Source organism: Rhopalosiphum maidis, chromosome 1 (genome assembly GCF_003676215.2).
Source record: "Rhopalosiphum maidis isolate BTI-1 chromosome 1, ASM367621v3, whole genome shotgun sequence".
In the NCBI taxonomy this organism is placed as follows: domain Eukaryota; kingdom Metazoa; phylum Arthropoda; class Insecta; order Hemiptera; family Aphididae; genus Rhopalosiphum; species Rhopalosiphum maidis.
The window spans coordinates 39,133,967-39,158,205 of record NC_040877.1 but is presented as its reverse complement, the minus strand read 5'-3'; the positions used below and the strand labels follow the sequence as shown (position 1 = coordinate 39,158,205).

Below are 24,239 nucleotides of genomic sequence, written 5' to 3'. Positions count from 1 at the left end.
AACACTTTTTCAGTAGAAAAAAATCCTCTGATCATTCATCAGTTTGATGGAGGTTTCTGGTAGAAGATTGGCTCTAGTTGGTACTTTTAGGAGGTCAAAATTGATAATGCTCAATATTTTTTAAAATAATTAAGAAAAACAAAAAAAAACTCGTTAATATTTTAATATAATTATTGAATTAGTTTATAATAATTTATATATAATTATAATATCTTTTATTTTTTAATATTTTCGATAAAAAAATTTTCACTCAGTCAAAAAGTTTAAATATAATATAAGATTCCTAAAAAAATTTTAATAATGAAATTAAAAAAAGAAATGGAGCATAAATTTAAAATGTTTTATGAGCGTTTGAAGATTGTATTTTGAAAAATTATTTTAAAATAATGAAAATTTGCAAATTATTTTGTTGTAAAAAATTCTCAATATTAATATTCATACCTAAAATATGAAAATGTACCTAATATAAGATTTTTCATAGGTTATTAAAACTGGAATTATAAAAATAAAAGTTAACCGTACTTGAGTTGTTATACTATTATACTATTAATTCTAACTATAATGACTACAGTATACTATGTAGTAGAAACCTAACTTATTTTATGTAATTAAATTATTCAAATTTCCTCATTGACTATTTTATATTAATAAAACTCTCTATTAATAAAAAAAAAGTTATTTATATTTTTTATCTTGCCGGTTATATAATATATATAATTTCCATGGCAATCAAAAGGTGAATACAAATTAATTATAATTAAAAATTAAATAAAATTAAACCTCTTTGTTATTTAAAATACTTATACATATTCTATCTATAGATTGCACATATTAAATTTTTTAATATTTTAGATTATAAATATTAAATTTCAAGATTCAAATGGAGGTGATCCTTGAATGGGGAATAGTAAACTCCTACAAAAAAATTAATACAGTTCGTATTGCTGTAAAAAATATCAGTCTTGCAATATATTACACATAAAATAAAAATTATTTGAAAAATATAATAAAAAAATAGTCAAAATTATTTAAGCTTAAAATAAATATTTTTTTGAAAAAAAATTCAATAAAACAATACTTAGTCATAATCATTTACGTATATTTTTATGGCATACTTTGTAGATAAACTCTTAACGTGAAATTTCTCCTCGTATATAATTGTTTTTTTGATTAAGTATGAATTGATACTTGGAAATTGTTTTTGTCTGTCTTTGTTGTGTTGTATGGCTGCTTCTAATTTTAATGTATGTTTCGGTCTGTACATCTTTTAAAACTTTCACGAATAAATGGAGATTTGGATGATGATGATAAAAACTACTATTAAATCTTGAATGAAATGATTCACATGCATTAGTAGTATCATTAGAAGACCACAATTTTGGAAGCAATAATGAAAACAAAAAAATATAACTTTCAGATAAATAGTCGCAATATTGTTGAACTTTATCGTCAGATGGCATATTTTCTAACAAATCAAATACAAAGCATTCTTCAATATAGTTAGCATCTTGCAATAATGGTAAACCGAATGTGAGAACTAAAAATTTTCCAATTTTAGATTCATCATAATTGTAATCATTCGTTAGGCCTAATTGCTGGATTTTTCTGTACCAATTTTGGTACAAATGAAAATTACAACCATGAATTTGCACTGTTGGCCAAATATTTTTAATATATGAATAGCAATTTTTAAGTCCACCACAACTGTAACTGGTTGAAACCGTAAATTATTTTGTAAGCAAATTTCGATAGTTTTTAAAATTAATATGCTGTATGTATGACTATTTTTGTCAAGAAGCAAAGCAAAGACTCATAGTATATAATTTTAATTCTTAAAACCATGAATAGTGAATAACTGCAAAAAATATTTTGTACAATAATTGAAAGTACCGTTTAAAAATATTTTTTCGTTAGAACAAAGAAATTTTAAATTTTCTATACAAGAAAATATAATAATTTAATAAAACAAATTGTTCAGAACAGTTTGTTTTTATATCCATTAAACTTAAAGTATCGTGAACTTTTTCAATACTTTTAGGCAAAGGTGGCAAAATAGATTTACGTGCATTACGCACATTTCGTCTAATATAATTGAGATCAGTTGTATTTGAATTATTTTCGTCATTAAAATGTTTGATTTCAGTTAAAATAAACTTGGAAGGTTTTTCTACAATATTGTCTTCACTTACTTTTCTTTTCAATGAATTATTGACTTCTTGGCGATTTAATGTAGTACCTTCATCATGACTGTGAATTAGAACTACATTTTTTTCAATAATTTCATCCTCTGTATTATTTGTGTAAATTTTACTTTAACACTTATTATTAATATAACGCCAAATTTTTGGCCACTTTTTGCAGTATAGTGTAAAAATAAATTTATATTTATCAACTATTAATAACTTTTTATCATTCTGACTGTACATGAATTCCATTGCAATTAGTAATAATGTACGACTATATAAGAGTGACTAACTTTACTGCACAAAACAGTGAAAGATGCAAAAGATTCACTAGACTAAACTCAAACAATACACAGTTATACAGTTAAGAAAAGACTACGGTATCGGTAATAAACGCCAATTTGTTCAAAAATTTCCGATACAGACGAAATTATCATGTTTTATCGTTATTCGACAATATTTGATACCATATCGCTGATCTATTTAAAACATTTTGTACTGCAAGTGCCGATATGAACGTATAAGTATAGTATAGTATATAATATGGATATAACCTAACCTTCGAGAATCATCATACAGATCTATTCAAGCGTTTGTTTGTTAAATATATATTTATTATTTTCAAGTTATGATAATTTTGAGCTTTTTGAGCTTTTCAACTTCAAAATCGTGAATTTAAGTAATATTACTCTATTTTTTAAAAGGGAAAAATGTCTATGTAGAAGATTACAATATCTTTGATTTTTAGCTAAAAATTTTAAAAGGTTATTCGTGTAGGAGTTTACATTTGGCTGCTTGAATCGTTAAGGCAAGGACCGAAAAGCGTGAAGAAGGCTTAGTCCACAGTTTTTTGTAATTTAAAAATAAAGGATTTCTTCTATTGATTTTAGATTATAAGCAGAGCGATAAATGCATTAATTTTACAATTATTTACTGTTTTGTAGATGAGTACATGGTTAGTGGTCGATAATACTTGATTATAAAAAATGGGGTTGGTTTTGAATATTAAATTGTATTTTAGTTTGTACTTTAAAATAATAACAATAAATACTTGAAATTTTCACAAAATGTTCATATTATCGTTTTCATTATCAATAACATTTACAAAATTTTCAACTGTTTTTGAATTATTTATAGGTATGAGAAATTTTCATTTTTTTTTTTATAAATATCGATAAAAAATTATTTGCTGGGTAGTGAGTTATGACTCAGAAAAATTAATATAAGATTCAGTTACATACCTGTATAGAAATATTAAAAATACATAAACACAATTTTTTTTACAAACATTTTAAGTTCTGATTTAAACGGAATTACTTATATAAACGATAAATAACGTTATATTCATTAATTTGATATTATTTAAAAACATTATTCGTGGTATGGTAACTTAAACTTTCATATGTTTGTTGTTATTATTAATTGTACTATGAACAATAACATTTTTAATTTATTTTAATATATTATTTATTTATTGATACTTTAAATATATTTTTACAGTTTAACAGTATTTAATAAACGCTATAAATAGAAAGATGTTATTACTCGTACAGTATAGTTACTCGTACATCAAATTAACATTATCATTTGAATTACTAATTGATGGTAGACCGTTTCAGCTCAAAATTGTTTTTCGCATACGATAATATATAATATTGAATTTAAATTTAACAGATACAGTCGATAAAAATCTATAAATAGTGACCCAATCAGTACCTAATGTACAGCAGAGCCATTTCCACTTACATACCCTTCTTTTTAATTTAAAAAGATTACTGTAGGAATTAAACACATAATATAAAGACAAATATATAATAATAAAAAATTATTGATCTGTTTTGTCTTACCTAGTTTAAAGTATACTTTTACTTTTTTCTCCAAATACCTGAAATATCAATACAGCTATTTCCAATTCCTTATCAGTAAATATATATAAGTAATTCAAAACTTATAAGTATTTATTCTAAACAGGTATACTATGTCTTGTCTTCTCCCTTATATTCAGGGTTTTGCACCCAAATTATTTATTAGGGTTTGAGGTTTCGGGTGTTCAAATACAGGAATAATAAATTTAAACAAACGTTTGGGTGTTATTAACCGCTATTATTTGGGTTAATATTGGTTAATTTTAGTAATTTTATTGAACGATGACCACTCCCCCTTTTCCCCGTAAAAATTCTAGTTCAAAATTAAAAAAATTAAAATTGTTTATGTTATTTATAATAAAATATAACACAAATGCATAAAGTTTGTTATAGACCAAATTTGACTTATTTTTTGAATTTTAGTTTCAAGAAAAAATGTATTAAATTTTTCTATAACTGATTATAAAATGTTTTCTGTAAATAGTACTATTAATGTTAAACCGTCTTCAAAATAGAACTAACCACAAGAAATACATATGAATTGATATAAAGATTGTAAAAAACAAACAAAATTATTCGGGTTTTTGAAAGAAAAAATTATTCAGGTTATATTGGTTTAGAGTGTTTGATTTTTTAAGGGTTTTAGGGGTGTTACAGGTTCAGGTTGATTTGGATGCAAAACCCTACTTACAGCAGTGTATAAATAACTCTTTATGTGAACAATTATTTCCAATTATAATTAAATTGATAAGATACATTGTGGAATTAATAATTCGTATTAGTTATTAGTGTTATTACGATTTACCAACCTATTCTACAAATCTTGAATAAAATATTTTAAAAATAAATTGTAAAATATTGTACTTGAAAAATAATAATTTTAATCGTAAATACAATATTAAAATCGAATAACTATGTAAACATTTGAAAATAATTTGATTGGATTTTCGGGGATGCTAATTTTGAATTTAGCACCTCCTAGCACCCTATAGTTAAACCTATGAACCTAATTCTTAACAAATATAATTTTCAGAATTAAAGATTATTTTAAAATATAGAGCTTTAATAATTTATTTATAGAGAATGTAAAATTAAAATAATAATTTTATTATTTAGTGTCTTAGTGATTATTTATGTATTATGGTAATAATAGTACATATTATACTATTATTTATTTATAAAAATTAATACCATACTGTTAAAAGTTTTCTATTAAAATTAGTTAAAAAATGGTTACTATGAAATTATGAATACATTTTAAATTATTACAATAAAGATTATTATTGGCTTAGCTATCATCATTATAAAAGGAACATTTACTTTATATTTTTTTTTTTATTCTTATTAGTTATTGTGAGTTATGACTATTATTTTTAATATAAATATTTATTTATATCTTATTATTATATAAACATAAATTATAATTGAAAAAACATTACTATTTATTCACCATTTTTTTTTTTATAAAATACTTTATTCGTTAATTTGAAATTGTACACACTACAAGCTATTTTATTGCTAGTCTACGCACGTAGATACCTATATTTACATTCATTATTATTAAATATTATATTTTGTGTACTTTTTAACGGTGACACTGTAAGAATATATTACCGGACGTCATATTATATACGAGTGCAATGTGTACATTTATAATGTATACGAGTCACTTGACTTTTTTATTTCCGAAACCGGCATCAGTGAAAAGTTAAGCAACACAACGGGGGTAGTAAAAAGGGAAAAATAAAAAAAGCACGCGGGTACATGTATATATATTATATCATTGAGGGTGAGTTTTCATCGACAAGTGGATGCTGACCACGGTGGGGAGGATAGGGACGAGAATGACGTCTCCGCTGGGGGTTTGTCTTTATATTATTGTTGTATCACGTAATTATTAAAATACATGTATTCATAAAAATAATGTGTGTATTATGTACAAAACGCGCGATGCCGAGGGGCAACGGTACGCCACTCGCCGCCACAGGGATCCCGTTTTGGAATCGGCAAATAAAATAATGACCACTCCAGGCCGCTTTGTGCAGCGGTGTGTTGTGCGAATCGCTGCCGCTTATATTATTATATTCTTAGTTTTCAACGTGGAGCGTGAGTGTGAGTGTGCGTGTATTATATGGTTATTATCACCACCACTGCAATCGCCGTTTGCAACAAAACCACTTTATGTTTATATACATAATTTACTTATTCGAATTTATATATTATGATGTAGTATATCACGTTGCAGGCCTTTATATTGTTAGCTGTGTGGGTCTGTGAAACGCGCATTTGTAAACATTAACAATAATGATTATAAAAAACACTGAAGAGTTATGTTGGCCAACACATTCGCCAAATATGCTCACTCTCATTGTTTCATTTAATTATTAATTTATTCAAATTCTGATTTTTGAAGTTTTTAAATATATTTAAAGATTATATTTTTATATTTTCGAGACTTTACGGTAACACAAACTTCTGATTTTTAAACGAAAAATCAATATTTTTCTGTTAACCATTTAATGAATAATTTTTTTTTTATATTAATTTATTTAATTTAAAATTTGAAAAAGTAATTTTTTCAGTTATTAAAATACAAATACATAGTATTATAAATAATTATAGTTCTCTAAAATGGGTTTACAAAAATATAAAATAAATGTATGGTAATTTATTACCTATATTTGGACCATTTTTATTAATCAATAATGATGATGGATTACAGTGCCGTAACCAGGGGGGCTTCCGGGGTCAAGCCCTCCCCCCACCAATGTCAGACGACAATAATTTTATTAATTGAATTAGTAATTACCGCTTGTGGCGATAAAGCACCGCCGCTCTTATCACACTTACTTAATAGAAATATTTTCAAAGTATAACAACCCCATATATTGCAAGCTTATTATCATAAATCTATATTATCCTAAATAAAATCCTAAATACACAACGTTAAATAACAGAAAAACAGAAAAATCACAATTTTTTATTCTGATAGGTAGGTATATACAATGTTCAGAAAAATTATTTACTAAACAATTTGCAACAGTTCTCATCTGAAAAACAGACTTTGTATCACAACCATATACTCCTGAGTAGTACAAAAAACTCAAAACTATCAAAATATAATTTTTAAGTGTATTTAAAAATTTAAAAAATTAGATTTTGAATAACTACATTATTGAAGAAGCAAAAGAGTTTAGGCGAATTACTCATATATTCACTACACAAATTGCTGAAAAAGTCTCATTATTTTAATGTAAATTAATTCTTATGCGTGACTTTTCTTTTTCAGATATTAGATTGAAGGATAATATTACTATGACATTATCCCGTTAATTTTTTACAATAATCAAGAGCATATAGGTAATAGCATAAAGTTTAGTTAAGCGAATAATTTCTACAAAACTGAAATTACTACAAAGTCAAAGGAATATTAAATTATAAAAATCTATTTATAATACCAATATATGTACCTACTATTTAAATATATTTGTTTAATTTCTCTGTTTTCATAAATATTATTCTAATGAAACTATACTTACATTTTAATATCATATTCTAACTTTAAGTTTTAACTAATAATTATTATTTGTATCATTTTTAATTATGTATTTAGTTTTTTTTTGTTACTATTTATTTCTTTAAGCATTTATTGAAGAATAAAAATGTTAATACATTTTTATATAATAAAGATAATATATTATTATAATAAATAAGTATAATATGGTTTATGATTGAAATATTAACTATTAAGTATATTATAATTTGTAAAAACATAAAAGGCACTAAACGTAAAAAGAATATTGTTTCAATTCAGAAAATATTAAAGAAATCACTCTGCTGTATAGTTATATGTGAATTTCTCGACACTTTAATAAATGTGTCAAATTTAAATTAATTGATTAATTATTGTATCTACATGATGAAAAACAATTCTTAGCGGATACGGTGTGTCAGCGTCTATATATTTATACAGATCATTTATAATAATTATGTATGTAGTCGTAGGTTGAACTAAATTGATTAAAAACAAAATGTTTATTTTATGTAGTAATTATTATATTATTATTTCATATAGGTAATATTACTAGCTATTATTAATTTAAGTTTCAATGTACTGTATAATGGCAATATTGTTAATATGATTAACAAGTGTTAATATAGTTTAGCTGTAATATGACTTGGATAAGCTAACACATAGCCATAAATATAAAAACGATATTGTAAACTAATAAGTTATTAGTTATAACTAATATTCCACTCTATTGTTCTTACTTTAAAGTTTCAAGTTCTCTACTTTAGATCCAATAATTGATTAATAATAAAAAATTAAAATGGTTTATTTTAATATAGTAGATAACTAGGTACATAATTCTAGTAAGATTATAAGAATTATAATAAGTTAATTTTTAATGAGTTGAATAATTAGTAGATACAGAATAAAACAACATCTTAGTCTTTAGGGGTAGGTATTTCAATAAATTTTTTAGATATTATTTTTCTTTTGATATAAATAATAATTTAAATTAAACTTATTAAAAATGTTTTAAAAAGAAATCGGCTACTATAAGTTATATAAATATCATGATATTTAAACGAACTAATAACACACAATTATTTTGCCGTTGGCTATTACTCGTATAATAAAAATAATAATTGTACAAAACTTTAAAAATATTAATATAGCATATTATATATATATATATTAGTATTTAAAATTTAATCATCTCAATACTGGAAAATTAACTGTTAATAATGTTTTTTTTTATACTCAATTCTTAATAATTTACCTTGAATATTCTAAAGTTTATTTATGTGTTTATTCTTATTTCTACTCAGTCATCAATTATATTATGTTAATTAGTTATACGGAACTGTCATTAAGTGAGATATAGTGATTTTGAAAAACTGTATTACTATCAAGTTACATTATTTACACAACAAATACGCCATGTATAACATTTAATACTAATTTAAATTATATTATATTTGAATTGTGAATTGTGAATATTAGCAGCAAAAATAAATTATGATGGTCGTAGAAGTAGTCTATGTGTTCTCGTGTTGAATATTGATAGAGATTCAGTTAATGATACTGGGAGTTTTGGACTTATTTGGCTTGTGCAGTTGTGCGTATAGGTGTGTTTAACATTTTGTTTAACAGCTAATGAGCACATGCTTAATTTCCTGTCACTATAAATTTTTACTTGTATCTTAATTAATATGTTGTTTATACGGATTCCAATTACAAATTAATTAAATGCAAAGTCATATTATAATATAAATTAATGATGTTGTTCACTTTAATATAGTCTATAAATAATAAATACATATCGCAAATCTAAATTTTACTTTAACTAAATTAATAAGCCGTTAAAAATTAAAATATCCTTATTTTGAAAGTAGAAATGTCCTCACATTCTAACTACTGTAGATTCACTGCATCTTAATTATACTATGTATTATAAAGTAATAACTATTGTATACTTATAGCCTTTACCTATAGGTTTAAATGGTTTAATAATTGTCGTGATTATAATTTAACGTCTGTCGTCTGTGGATGTGACGTACAATTTTACGGGATTCACATTACTGCACATTTGATTTAATAATTATTCTTCGTAGTTCGTATATGTTACATATTAAATTCGATAACATTACGTTTTTCCTTTGTATTCTTAAAAATAAAATAAAAGGATTTATATTTTATAAAGTAATAATAGGCACTTAAAGTAGTGTCGGACAATATTTACGTATATTTAATGTCAAGTATATTATATTACATATATTTAGGTACTTGGGTTGGTTATAATTCTCAACGAAATTAATGACAAGGAAATATCATATATTTGTTATACATTTATAGATATATATATATAACACTATATGCATGTGCACATTTTTTTCATACACAAACACATTAATGACACGCACATATATTATAATGTTCATATAATCCTGATGCCAGGATCAGTTTGTTCATACCGGGGGCGGAACTACCAAGTACCTATATTGGTTCTATACAGTATACATAATAACATTATATATATATACCTACGCGGTCAGTGGGCGAGCGGCTATTAAGAGTGTTATTGTGCAAAGCACACAAATAAGCCCCTTCAACGGAGACATCAACTATATACACACACATAAACACACACACACACGCAGAGGATATTACAGCGTGTTCTTCCACCCGGGACACTTTATGCACATGATTAATTTCGGTGTATATACAATAATAAACACACGCGCGCGTATACGTTGCAGGAAAATCAACCGAGCCACGCGCACCCCGCCAAATATAATAGTAGCCAAATTGTACGTATTTGTGTATAAAACTGTTGCCAATGAATGAACACGCAGGCCGCCGTCCGTCGCCACTTGTAAGCCTATTATGACCAAATCACTTAACTTTATGTGTATATTATATATTATATACGTGTGTATATCATACAATAGCTATTTATTATTACGAATGACGTGGTTTTATTTCACTCACAGTACATATTTTATATAATGGTACACCCGTCGATGTTGTCTCTCTACAACATGGTATAATATATTAACAAAGGTGCCTATATCAGTGTCGTGTCAATCACTCCTCTTCGACCTCCGCAATCCCACGGGAGTTTGGCATTTTGTGTGTAATATATATTATAAATAATAAAATTATCATAATAGCTTTAAATAAAATAAAATGTAAATATTGCTATTTAAAAAAATATTCAAGAAGTTGATTGATGTAGTACAGGGGCGGGGATGACTATCAAGAGTAGTATTCAAAAAAATTAGTGTTCTCCAATAGTTGAGTTTCAGGTATAATAGTGTGGAACTCTATACTTAATAAGTATTTGATAGGGATATTGGGGTAGATATTCCTTGTTCGACATCGACAGTAATATCATCATGTAGAGATCACTGAGAATTGTTGTACCAATTGTAATTATGAGTATAATAAACTTATTTAATGTTGCTATTAATTAATCACTATAAATTATAGTCTATAGAAAAGTTGTATGCCCTATTAACTTGTATAAAAAAGCTATACCTTATATAAAATCGTGTATATATAGAGATTAATCAACACTAATTTTAAATCAGTATATAAAAAGTCTCGTTAAGCATATTTATACGTCATTTTGATCAATCCACTAAAACCTTTAATATCTATATTTAATATAATAATATAGAAATATAAATCAATATGGGAATTTAATTACACTTTTGAACTTTCTCATTCACTGTGGTAATATTTCTCGGTCCAATGTGTTTTTATTATTTAATAATTTTCGATTCCATCCTGGGCACACCATTTTCCACCCTTTCGTCCAGTTTTCTGATTTGACATTGTAAACCTAATTAAAATTCATATACTATTGTTAATACATTTTTTCAATTTATATTTTATAAACAATGTTATCTAATGGCTGATTTAAGCTTATCTAGATAATACATAATAAGAATTAAAAAAAATATTAAATTGCATATACCTAAGCTAAACTATTATGGGTAAAAGTAGTAATGTAGTACCTACAACATTTTATAATTTTTAATTTTAATTGACACAAATATGAAATGAACCAAATTTATTCGAGTGTATATTATATACAGTTCAAATTTAAATCACTATTGATGCATTGTTTATAGGAAATAAAGTAAATTAATTATGAAAAATGAATTACCTACCTACAATTAGCCTTTATCTACAAACGTTTCAATAATATTATGCTAATACACTTATAAATATCAAACCCAATTAATTAAAGCAAATGGATGTCTGATGATATATTATATATATGAGTGTAAAAAATACAAATATAATTATTATTAATCATCACTTAATAAAAACTAAAAAGTAAGTAGGTATCTCATACTGATATACATATACTAATTAATTACAATATTTAATGATTTTATTATTTATATGGCTATATACAAATTATTATAGAATTTCTTACTTTTTATAAACAACAACTATAACTATTATTATATAATATATACTTGATATATTATTCAATACAATTATTAATTAAAATTAATTAAACAATAGTTAAATGGTATAATATACCAATCCAACGGCTAGGTAATAATAATATTTAACATTAATTATTATACCATAAATATACATATAATATAGCATTAATATCAACTATACATAACGATATTCAACAAAAACACAAAGTTGGCACCTATACCTATAAATAATGTACACATTACACACTACACAAATAATAAAAACATTATCATAACTTTAGAAGGATTTATTTACATGATTGTTTGACTATTAAGTTTTCTTTTGCAGTATAATTAATTCTCAAACACCTTATAATATTCGGTCTGGCTGTAGTGGTTTATAAAAATGTAAATTGTTCATTAAATTGAACAGCGGGCATTTCGCATACACTTAGATACATAGTGTTGAAATCTGAATAATTTATACAGCCTTTATTGTTGATGCCAAAATGCTTCATTTTCATAAGTCGTGGCAATCACAAATATCATGCAGAGTATTCAATTTACATAGTAATTGAGCGCATAAACTATAAAGTCCTTTATTTACTCGAACTTAAAAATCAGTCTATTGAAGGGTTTATTTAAATTTATGCTGAAAATGAATCCAACAAAATTAAATTATTGATACAATATTCATTTTAAAATTAAATCGACCGCTTGAAAGTATACTCGCGGTATATTTGTATTTTGTATTTTAGGTAATACACGAGTGTACAAATTAAGATTGACCAAAAATAAAACCATATTATCAATAATTTACATTAAAATAAAATGGTGTTGACTTTTTTCAATTATCTTATACAAAATAATTAACAGATTTCTTTATTAACGTTAAGAACGAATACCTTTCATTTAATTGAGTTTATAATTTATATAATCTAAATATTTACAATAATTCTAGTTATATATAGGTATATATTACAGGTAGAAAAAAAATGAGATATTGACTATTGAGTTTAATTCGTCTGTCGCCATTGTATGTTCCATCGACAATTTAAAAGTATAAGTATGATTTATTTATACAGAAATCTCGCCTAAAAAACTATTATCTATATAAATAGAACTATATCTAGTAAAATGTTTGTATCATTTAATATTTTACATAAATTATTTTAACTTTGTAAAACAAGAATCCAGTATACTAGTAATAATTTAAATACTTTATTATTTACATCCATATATTATAATTGGAAAACCAATCTATTTATCAAATTAACTATGACTTAATAACTATTACATATATAATACCTAATAAATACATTTTAGTATTTTACTAAAATAATTTACATAATATCTTTAATTATTTATTCTGGTATATAGCAAAGAGATAATTTGCAATTTTCTGTTAAAATTAAAACTTCAGAAAGCCGAAAACTCTTGGTAATCACGCTAAAACTGTAATCCATTATAAAATATAATTATTGCAAACATATTATTATATTATAATAGTATTTTATTTTTACTTTTATATACTAATATAGATAATTATACAGAAAAATATTGTCATTGATGGAGTTCGATTATGTTCATTTAATGCGTATACGGTATACCAATAAATTATTATGTAAAAACTTTTACAGCAGCAAAGGCAGCTATAAAGTAAAATTAAAAAATTAATTTCTGTAGTTTATCGGTGTATAGATGGGCAACAGAGAATAGATGATGATAGAGGATCATAACAGCAGCAACCGAGCGGCAAAGAGAGACGGGCGTCGGGAAATACATATATTATTAAATAACAAACAAACGAGGCTTCCCATCATGTATTATCCATATTATCCAGTTGAGAGTATTGTATACGTATATCAGAGAGGAAAAGAGAACGAAATTGGTGGGACAGCTCATTGCAATCCGCCACCGCAAGCACGTTTTATTTATACATAAATAATATATTATACAGGATGATTCATCAAACATCAAACTCCTTCATCAACTCCCGTTTATTTGATTTACTTAAATAAATTTATTAAAATTCAGATTTTTAGAATTATAAGTATTATATATTATGGACTAAATTTTTAATTATTTAGATTTTTATATCATATAAGGAATGTTATATCACGATATGAATTAAATTTTTTTTCAAATGAATATTGACAGTTTTTATTTTAAATTGTTAAACAGATGAATTTTTTGAAAATATTCATGTATTTACCTAATCAAAATTCGAATTATTTTAGTATTAAAATGTACATTGTACATACTTATGAGTACTAATAATAACAGTTTATAAAAATAGTTTTACAAAAATATAAATTAGATGTACCTATTTAATATTTAATCTACTATTTTTTTTTTTTTTTTTGTTAAACTTTGACAATTTTAAAAAATTATTAAATGTCGATAGATTAATATTAATAACTAAAATTTTAAATTTCTATTCTCTTCATATCTTCTAAGACTACTATTCTTAAAATACAAAGTTAAAGTTTTAAGTCTTAAACTGCCTATTTAAATTTCAAATTAGAAACATAAACATAAAAAAAATCATATGTTAACAATTTATAGAAAAAGGTAATTTTAATTTGAAAAATAAAATTGATATTACAGTAGAAACTCCTTAAATATTGTATGGCATAAAAAATTAAACAAATTATAATTTCAATAAATTGATTATTATTAAAATGGAGACGAGCAAGTGAATCAGCCTGTATATATTTTATAATATAGTTGACGGTGGTCGGTTGAGAGGGCTTGTTTGAAACTCAATTCGTGCAGATACATATATACTATGTATATACATTATACATAAATACATAATCTGTATATACATAGTATAATAATACGTATACTGTAGAATCCTAGGAGTACCGTCCCACCAATCAAAGATCGTTTGTCTGGCTAATTTCGCTTTTCATTTACACCCTGCCGCCGGCATTCAACCGCAAATTGTAGCATATATATACAAACATATTTCCTGTACGCGCCTTCCCTGCTGCAAATATTATATACGTATAGTGCCCGATTATAATATATCCATCTCTTTTACCACCGCCTCTTTTTCTGTTTCAATTTAGCGTTAACGAGCCGCGACTTTAACGTATATAATATACCACATTGTATTACATCGCATATATTGCTGCCATGCTCCCTAGCCCCATAGTTCACATTTGAGTGTTGAAAAAACAAAAATTAAAAACTCATATACAATATTGACAATATCATATACTAAATAATACGGTCGCATAAATCATATTATTAAGTCCTTGCATTTCTTAACCATAATACTTCCAATTTTTCTTTCAGTTCAGTTCTCCAACAGTTTTCGTATCTTTTTCTTAACTTTGATTGGTCATATTTTCGAATATTATAGTGTTGTAAGCTTGTAACCTGTGTCCAAAATCGGTGTTTGTACTAAACGCAGTCTTCATTTCAAAAATAGTTCATTCTCTGCATTACTATTATTTTATTCACTCAACTCTTCAAATTTATATCTAAGCCTTCTATCGAACCAAAGCCGACCTTTTTTTTTATTATTATGAGAGAGCTATTTGTTGGTGCCTAGTAATCATTTTAATTAAAATGGAACTTCGATAAGTCGAAATTTAAGGGAAATACAGTTTTTTTGTACTTTTCGAGGTTTTTTAGTTACCAAGGTTTTAGGAAAAAAATTATTATATAGTTATAGTATATATATATAATTACAGTGTGTACTGTGTATTGCTACTGTTATTATTTTAAAATTATTGCTAAAATATTATGATAAAAGATATGATTAAATAATTAATAATTTTTACATTCGATGCCACCGTACACGTGTAACCGATCGATCGCATTTAACAATTCTGAATGAAAATTACATTAATAAACATAATAAACACGAGGTCGTGTTAAATTATTGGAATGCACAAGCAGATGAGAAAAATTATTATAACAATTATTCGTCATTAGGTGTCTATATTCAGAACTCAGAATGTTCGAGTTATCTATAGTTTTTTTTTCGATTAATCGAGATTTTCGTAAAGGAATGGCATTTATTTTAACTTATCAAAGGTCCACTGTATAAACTGATTCCAGATTGTTTTTATTTTATGAATCATTTTAACTAAAATATTATTTTGCAGATGACATCGGAGATGTTGAGATGATTACCGCCACCTTATGAGCTAGTCACATCATACACGACACGGTCCATGGGTTTAGCTGGTCAAACGATGCATAGATGAAAATAATTGTGTTTTTCGTTTTAAATCAATTTATTTATATGTAAATTAAGATTAACCTAATATTGAAGTACCGATCGTGCCATATTAACAAAAAACAAAAAGTCTTGACGTCTTATGAACGAAAAAATTAAGTACAAATGTACAATTACGAATGTTTTTAATTATTGTTATATATACTTTATAGATGGATGCTTTCTGAGTAATTCAAAAGCTTGTGGTTAATATTTTTTAATTTTAATGCGTTAATTTATACTTGGCAGATTTTATATTGTTAAAGTGTGATTTCCTGTAATTATCGCAAATTATATTAACTTATATAGTATCGTATTTAATAATGTATACTTATAATTTTACTATGGGCAATTTGAACATTTATTACCTTCTATTGGCAGGCAGAGTTTGTATTTGCATATTCCAATATTTATTAAATTCTTACAAGATTTTTTAATTGTAAAAAGAATATATTACAAATCAATATAAGTGTTCTTTGACTTTCTCTATTTTCATCGTACATCATGGGAATTACCTATGCCTATAAGAATAACAAACAAGTTAACTAGTCTACTAACCAATGATATAATATTAATATATACTTGTTAATATTATGTATAATTTTTATAAAATAAATACATCATATTATTATTTAATAATACGATTTTAAATTGTTCTATTTTTTTTTACAAAATTATAACTATAGATATTCATCGTAGAATTACCATATTTTAATAATTTTTATCTTAAAACGTAAAGACGATAATATGCAGTTTAGCTAAAATTAAGTAAGGATATAGTTATAGTACCTCAAAACAGTAAATGCAAGTTGCATTGGACCTTTTATGTTGTTGTTAATGTATACCACCATCTTAGTTCAATTAAGGAAAGATAATATAAGCATTGTTAAAAATATAATATATTTTATACTTTATTAGAATCATTGTCATCATTATATGTTTTATTATCATTGTTTTGATGATCTATTTATTTTTCAAAATATATCACATGGCAGTATAATAACATGTTTCTTTAATTATTTTTAATTTACTTTATTTTTATTTAATACATTCAATTTATTTTTATTACCGTCCACTGTTAAATGTTAAGATGTAAAACTGCTGTGAGATATTGTTTGTGATAGTGATTCTCAAAATACCTAAAATAATAGATTCTTAGTGATGGTTGGTAACGTAAATTGTCTATAAAATCACAATCGTGACTACATTGTTTGAAGACAGTATGGGCATAAGCGCAATTTGGGGGAGGACTAAGTATTTATAGCCCCCCTTATAGTTTTTATTTTCGGTATTAGGTATAAATCATAATTTTTATGGTGATAAGTAATAAGGTAAAACATGTATTTTGTTATCAATTTTTGTATTCCTTAGTCAATTTGTTTTGTTGTGACTGTATGGTATTTTAGTAAAAAAAAAAAAAAAAATGTAATTGAATTATGAAGTAATATTACAATTTAAGATTATATGAATGGTGAGGAGTATGGGGGGCAATTCTGCTTGCCTTGAATATATTAAGCCCCCTCAAGTCAAAAGTTGAAATTGCGCCTATGAACATGGATACAATAAATTATTATAATACATATTACTATCCACGGTATGTATGATTTCAAAGTCACGCAGCGTAATAAATAGGCAATATAGGTACATTACAAAATGTTTAGTATTCAGCTCGGTGGGACCGGTCTGTTAAAGGCAGATTGACACACCGACTCCTCCCTAACGTTGGGCGCTGGTTAACAAAGCCACCGCTAACCCTGACTTTCCGACTGACGCAGGTGCTTACGGGACATGGATGCTTCCGGAGTTACCTGAAGAGGTTCAACCGAGCAGACAACAGCTATTGCGTATACTGCACCGACCCCAACGATATTGTTGAGCATACGGTTTTTATCTGTCCGAGATGGCTTGACAACCGCGCCCGAATGACCGAGATTATGAAGCGATCTCTAAACGCGGGTGACGTGGAAAAAATCCTGTGCGGTCCCCTGCCACGCGACTTGCCAGAAGACGCCCAAGCCCGCAGCAGAATTATCAAACAGTTCGAAAATAATCGCTCTGAGTTCATACGTATGGTCGAGACGATTCTGTCGACCAAAGAAAAGGATGAACGCGAAGATGAGGCCTTGCAAAGGGCACAAGGGAACGTGTGCGTTGCACGGCTGTGACTGCCCTGATGGAGAATGACAACCAGAGCGGCGGGCTCCGATCGGCTGGTCAACCGGAGGACAGCCACGCGAACTCAAGGTCAGCCCGAGATCAGGAATAGGTCCAGGAAGTACTGTTAATATAAAATGTATAATTTTGAAAAGGCGCGAACGGGGGGGGGGTAAGTCGGGGAGCTGTCCCGTCTACCCCTCACATATGTATAAATATTTGATATTGTAAATAAATCAATAAACGATGGCGGCGCCGCGGAAGCAATGCGAAAGCAGATCCCGCGGGGTCGTCAGTTATAATGGAAAAAAAAAAAAAAAGTACATTACAAAATGTTTAGTATTTATCTTAATCTCAATTTACTTCATACCCAGTCACAGTTACTACAGGGTGAATGCTAGCAAGCCCGCCTACATAAATAAAAATACTCGATATACAGATGATTGTGTTAATTATTATTATATTATCATACTCTATGTATGCAGATACAATAACCAGAACTCACAACTCCAGCATAATATTAAATTATCTACTCATATTATATTATATAACATTTATATGAAAACTAATTGAATGAAAATAACCGCAGCAGAAGTACGTCGAAGGATACTAAAAATTAAAATCAGTAATAATAATTTTCAATCTGTATAGAATTTAATTTATCTTGAATCTTTAAATAATAATAATAGAAATACAATTTCGGAAGTAAAAGAAGAATGATAAGTATAGAAACGGTGCATATTTTGTCAATATTTTACTCTTGAAATCAAAGCTGTTGTAGAAAACCACTAAGATGAAGGGTATACAAAACCCTTATTAGCCCGATAGTGTGCTATACATGCAATATGCCTGAAACGCCTGAAGCATATTTAGTGGTAGACCGGAAGGAGGGGTGCTATAATTATATTAAAAAAGTATGGAACTTCAGAGAAGAAACTCTCAGGTTTTGTAAAATTGTGGATTTTAATATCTTATTGTTTTTTATCTGAAGCAGAAGACTTTCTACAGCCCACAATGAACTTCAATTTTTTATTTTGCTTTAAATAATGATAAAAATATTTTTTTAACACATATTATTAAGTTTGAGGTTAAAATTTTGAAAAACAGGCTTCAATTCAATATTTTCTTTTACTAATTTAAAAAAAAAAATCAAATTTTGTTAATTCAACTAAATAAAATCATTATTCCATTAAAAAATATTTTTTTTTCAGAATGACAATAATTCTGGGCGTTGTAGCACAAAGTTTGGACTATATGTCAATGAATTTAATATTCAAAATTTTATTTTGCGTTATTTAAAATATATAGGTTATTTTATTAATTTTTTGGTGTTTTTAGATCGTTTTTTCCTTTTTATTACATTTTTCTTTGTTTATTGAATAATTTATTTTATTATAATACTTACGGGATGCGCCAATTTCGATATAATATTGTAAATTTGTAAACACATATAATAGGATAGTTGGTTACTAATTTTAATTTCTGTCAATTAAAACTATTGATACACATTTTACACATTTATTTTCTAGCTTTCGTTTTATAAATTATTGTTAATTAATTAAAATAATTAAAAATACCTTTAGTATTTTCTTTTCAATACAATCGATAAATTTGTGTTCTTTTTAAATTTTGATTTAATTTTGTAGCATTAAATTTACAAGGGAAATTATAACTATTCAGCTATATGCACTAAATATAATATTTGTATAGATGTTGTCATAATCCATAACCCAATAATAGTTATAACACCTAACGTACTACTAATTAGTGATTGCTATATTTAAATCAGTGGCGTACCTGTGGGGAAAATAATGGGGGCATTCGCTCCTCTTCCCCGTGGGCTGTATAATATGGTGCATTGTATTATAAACATGTATTTTACTATATTTAAATAATGAAAATGACTTATTTTATGTATTACAATAATATACGAATATATATTTCACAAATATAAAATAGCCTAATTCCTAAGTCTATTAATAAAATTATTGTAGTTATGACGTTACTTTTTTAAGTAATTTTCTATTTTAAGAGTAGGTGAAATGGTGAAAATATATTTCGCTCCTCTTCTCCTAGTTAGAAAGACTTAGGTACGCTACTGATATAAATAAAAAATTGTATTAATTGGGTAAGTATTTAGTATATTTACCGATTATCTGCATCGTTTAACAAAATATATCATTTATTTATTTTTTGTATGATTCTTATAACAATTATAATTATAAACTTAATATAATTATAGGGTAAATGTTACTCGTGGAGCCTATATTAAACGACTTATGTAAATGAAAGGAACAAGTATAATAAGTAAGAACCGAAACGTTACTTTTGGACTTAAAGTTTTGATAACTAACAATGAAGTTAAATTAATTTTTTATACCCTACAAGGCTACAACTTTCACTGTAAGTTTAGTTTGTTCAATCATTGTAAATTATTACAAAACTCATCATCACTGCTCTTCAATTATAATAATTTCTTATTATGCTATAAGTATCTACGCGTGAGTCGTAGTTTATTATTATATTTACTATACTTATGCTTTTAAAGGCACCTACTTGAATGAATAAATAAACATGTTTTGTTAATCTTAATTGTATATTTAGTAGTACATAAGCTTTCTATTTACTATTATAGTCACATATATAGGTGTAAATTGACGCTCCTAGTCCTAGATACAATAACAATAGAACATCTATTTTTTAAACCTTAATTCGTACTTCTATTTCTTTTATATTCCTCTGCAAACTAGCCAAATTTGTAGTAATATCTTAAATGGTAAAGAAGTAGTTTTCTTTTTATAAACGAATGTTTATATATTGTATAATTAATCTTATTTATTTAAACTTTTTCTTCTAGAATTATTTACGTGACCACAATAGGTGAAAGTTTGCGAAAAAACAAGTTGTTAAACGATTGAAATTTAAAAATTAAAATAAGACTTTTGGCGTAAAGCATTTCAGTCGATATTTAATAATAGTGTGGGCACAGCTAAATGTGATTACTGATCACTATACTACAATAACATTGTAACAATATAATTATATAATTATATCATAAAATATATTTTATAGGTAATATAGGTTGACTATCTCTCATTAGAATCCTTTTCTTAAACAATGATTTATCATTAAATTCAAATGTAAATATGTAATACATATATAATATATAGTAATCACAATGACTTACTCAATGTACATTTTACTGTAAAGCAGAGTGGTTACCTACTTTCCACCCTTTTTCTTTGTAATTCAGAAAGGATTAATCAATTCCCATCAAATATTTTTATTTTAATTTTCTTCAGAATACTTTGACTATTTTTAATTTTTCGATTTTTTAGTTTATTTTCAAATTATATACTCATACAGTTTGTATTTTTGTTAATTAAAAAAAAAAAACCAAAATGTAATACCATTTAATAACTGAAATATTTAAATAGGTACTTGTAATGTGTAAATACAAATTACAATGTATTATAATTTATCTTTAGAAATATATGTTTATTCCCCTTTTTCCTTTTATTAGAATAGGTTATTTTCATATTCATAAAATTATTTTAATACAAAATTAACACATTAGTTTAGTAGTCGAAACTCAATAATATAGGAATATACAAATATAGCCATATAAGATATACACTCAAAACCTACTATACAGCAAACTGTAGCAAGTAGGTATATCGTTTTTTTTTTTTTTTTTTCGTTACAACTTTGTGTTTAATTCAGGGGTCCTTAAACATTTTTGTTCAAGGGTTATAAAAAAATAAAAATATTAAATATCTTTGTCTCTTAAGGTTTAAAACAAAATTATAGGTATAGTGTACACAAAATCTGTAACAGTAAAATTAAAATTAAATTATGATACAGATGATAATATCTAACATATGCAACACACGGGACACGGCACATGCTGACGATTTCATACATTAACACCAAATATCTAACATTTGTACTGTATACATATTTTTTGATTTTTAATCATCCTTCGGAGAAACTTCATATTTAATTATTGTCCACACTACAGTACAATTGTATAAAATGTGCGAAGTTTAAACATTTAGAATGCTTAGATTAATTAAAAGGATTTTCTGCAGTAGGATCCTCAGATTCAATTTATTTAAATAATACTTATAATTTACATAGACAGCAATAATGAGAATAAGAAGTAAAGACATTTAAAATGAATCATTATTATTCAATTACATTTAACAACTTATTTTTAAGTTTTAAATGGACTTTTGTGCCTAAAAATGTTTTGAAGTGAATAATCATAGCCCATAGGTAATAGGTTTGTTAATATAATTAGAAAATTAATAAAAATAACATCTCTTATTAAGTCTCTGGTTTAATGGTACCTCAAGACTTAAGGCTATTATTCTTTTTTACTTATAAAGTATATTTGAATTAATTCAAAATTATGCTTATTATGCTTAATACTTGAAATGAATATAATAAAAGTATTTGACATTAGATAAATCTTTTTATGTCAATTAATAATATAATTATTATAAATTATAATACTAAAATACAGAAAACTTAAAATATATAACACTATTTTTAAACAATTAAGGTGAGAATGATTTTCTTCAAATTCTTAACATATACTTACTTAGATACTTTGGCTAAATCCATGTTATGCACAACATAACTTGCATAAGTATAAATACATTTAAGGATGTTACTTTACAACAAAAAGAGTCAAGAGGCAAAAATCTATGCACTTGAGTTTGTTTATTAAGACTCAATAAGAAGTTCTAGTTGTTCTAAAGACAGACTGAATTCAATGAGGTTCTGATAATTATCATTGTAATGACCAGTGTTGGCCAGTGTTGAGAACCTAGGTAAGTAGTAACCACCAAAAGGGTTATCTCAGCATATTCTATATTATTCGGTGCCACTAGGCAGTTAATTCTTATATAACTAAATATAATAGAGGTTAATTTATTATTATGCTTAAATATATGTAGTACTAACTAATATAAAAGTGGTCCATAACACATATTTTGTATTACAAACTTGAGTCTACTAAGATAATTATAGTTAATGTATAAGTAAGATATGTAAGGAAGTTACTCAAAAGTCGTTACCATATAGGGTAGGATCTTTATAATTTCATTTACTTTAAGACATTATATTCTTCAGTTTCATCTTCACACATTGGAAATGGATTGTATATTACTCATAACTACTTAAAGTGCTAAATTAATCATTATGATAAAATAACTTCAATATCAATAAAAATAACTACTTATATTAAATTCAAAATGTACAAAATATTATCAGTATAATAGTATATAATACTATAATATTACAATATCTATGCTAACAGCATTGTGTTAAAACATTTGAAAAATAATTTTAACTAAACTTGATTAATAACATCCAGGAAATGGCTCTGGTCGGTTTTTGCGTAGTACAAAATTAATCTTCCGCTTCATGTCTTCATCGTAAATTGCTTTACATTTCTCATAGTTAATTCTTCTTCTCATTTGTGTTGGTTTTTCATAAAACATTGTTCTTCTGTACTGATCCAAGAAACCTTCAGAGCCCATTATTCGGTTCAATACACGGCAGGCTTCATCCACATTTTCATTCCGTACCAACACAGTCCTCGAAATGAATTTTAAATGTTTCATAGCTAATGTTAATATCTAAAACTTGATACTATGATACTATTATTTATGACAATTTATAATTTATTTAACGATTCGCATTCACTCAAAACTCAATGGTAATCACTAATCCAGTACTTGACCAGATCAGCCATATCTTTAAAAATCAAAATATTATCAGTTTTAGGCAGTGTAACCGCAGAGCAAGATACCTACTCGTATATAGTTTACATATACC

The 24,239-nt window shown here is 25.9% G+C and overlaps 1 protein-coding gene across 1 annotated transcript; it reads right to left on the bottom strand.

The window, feature by feature from the left end:
* Nucleotides 1–23,616: 23,616 nt before the first annotated feature.
* On the bottom strand, nucleotides 23,617–24,040 carry LOC113548939 (28S ribosomal protein S21, mitochondrial). Its single transcript, XM_026950048.1, has one exon. The coding sequence runs from the start codon at nucleotides 24,023–24,025 to the stop codon at nucleotides 23,762–23,764; it is 264 nt and encodes an 87-aa protein (XP_026805849.1). The 5' UTR covers nucleotides 24,026–24,040; the 3' UTR covers nucleotides 23,617–23,761.
* Between the last annotated feature and the right edge of the window lie 199 nt (nucleotides 24,041–24,239).

Coding starts and splice junctions, on each gene's coding strand:
- LOC113548939 (XM_026950048.1), bottom strand. CDS start 24,025: ATGAAACATTTAAAATTCATTTCGAGGACTGTGTTGGTACGGAATGAA.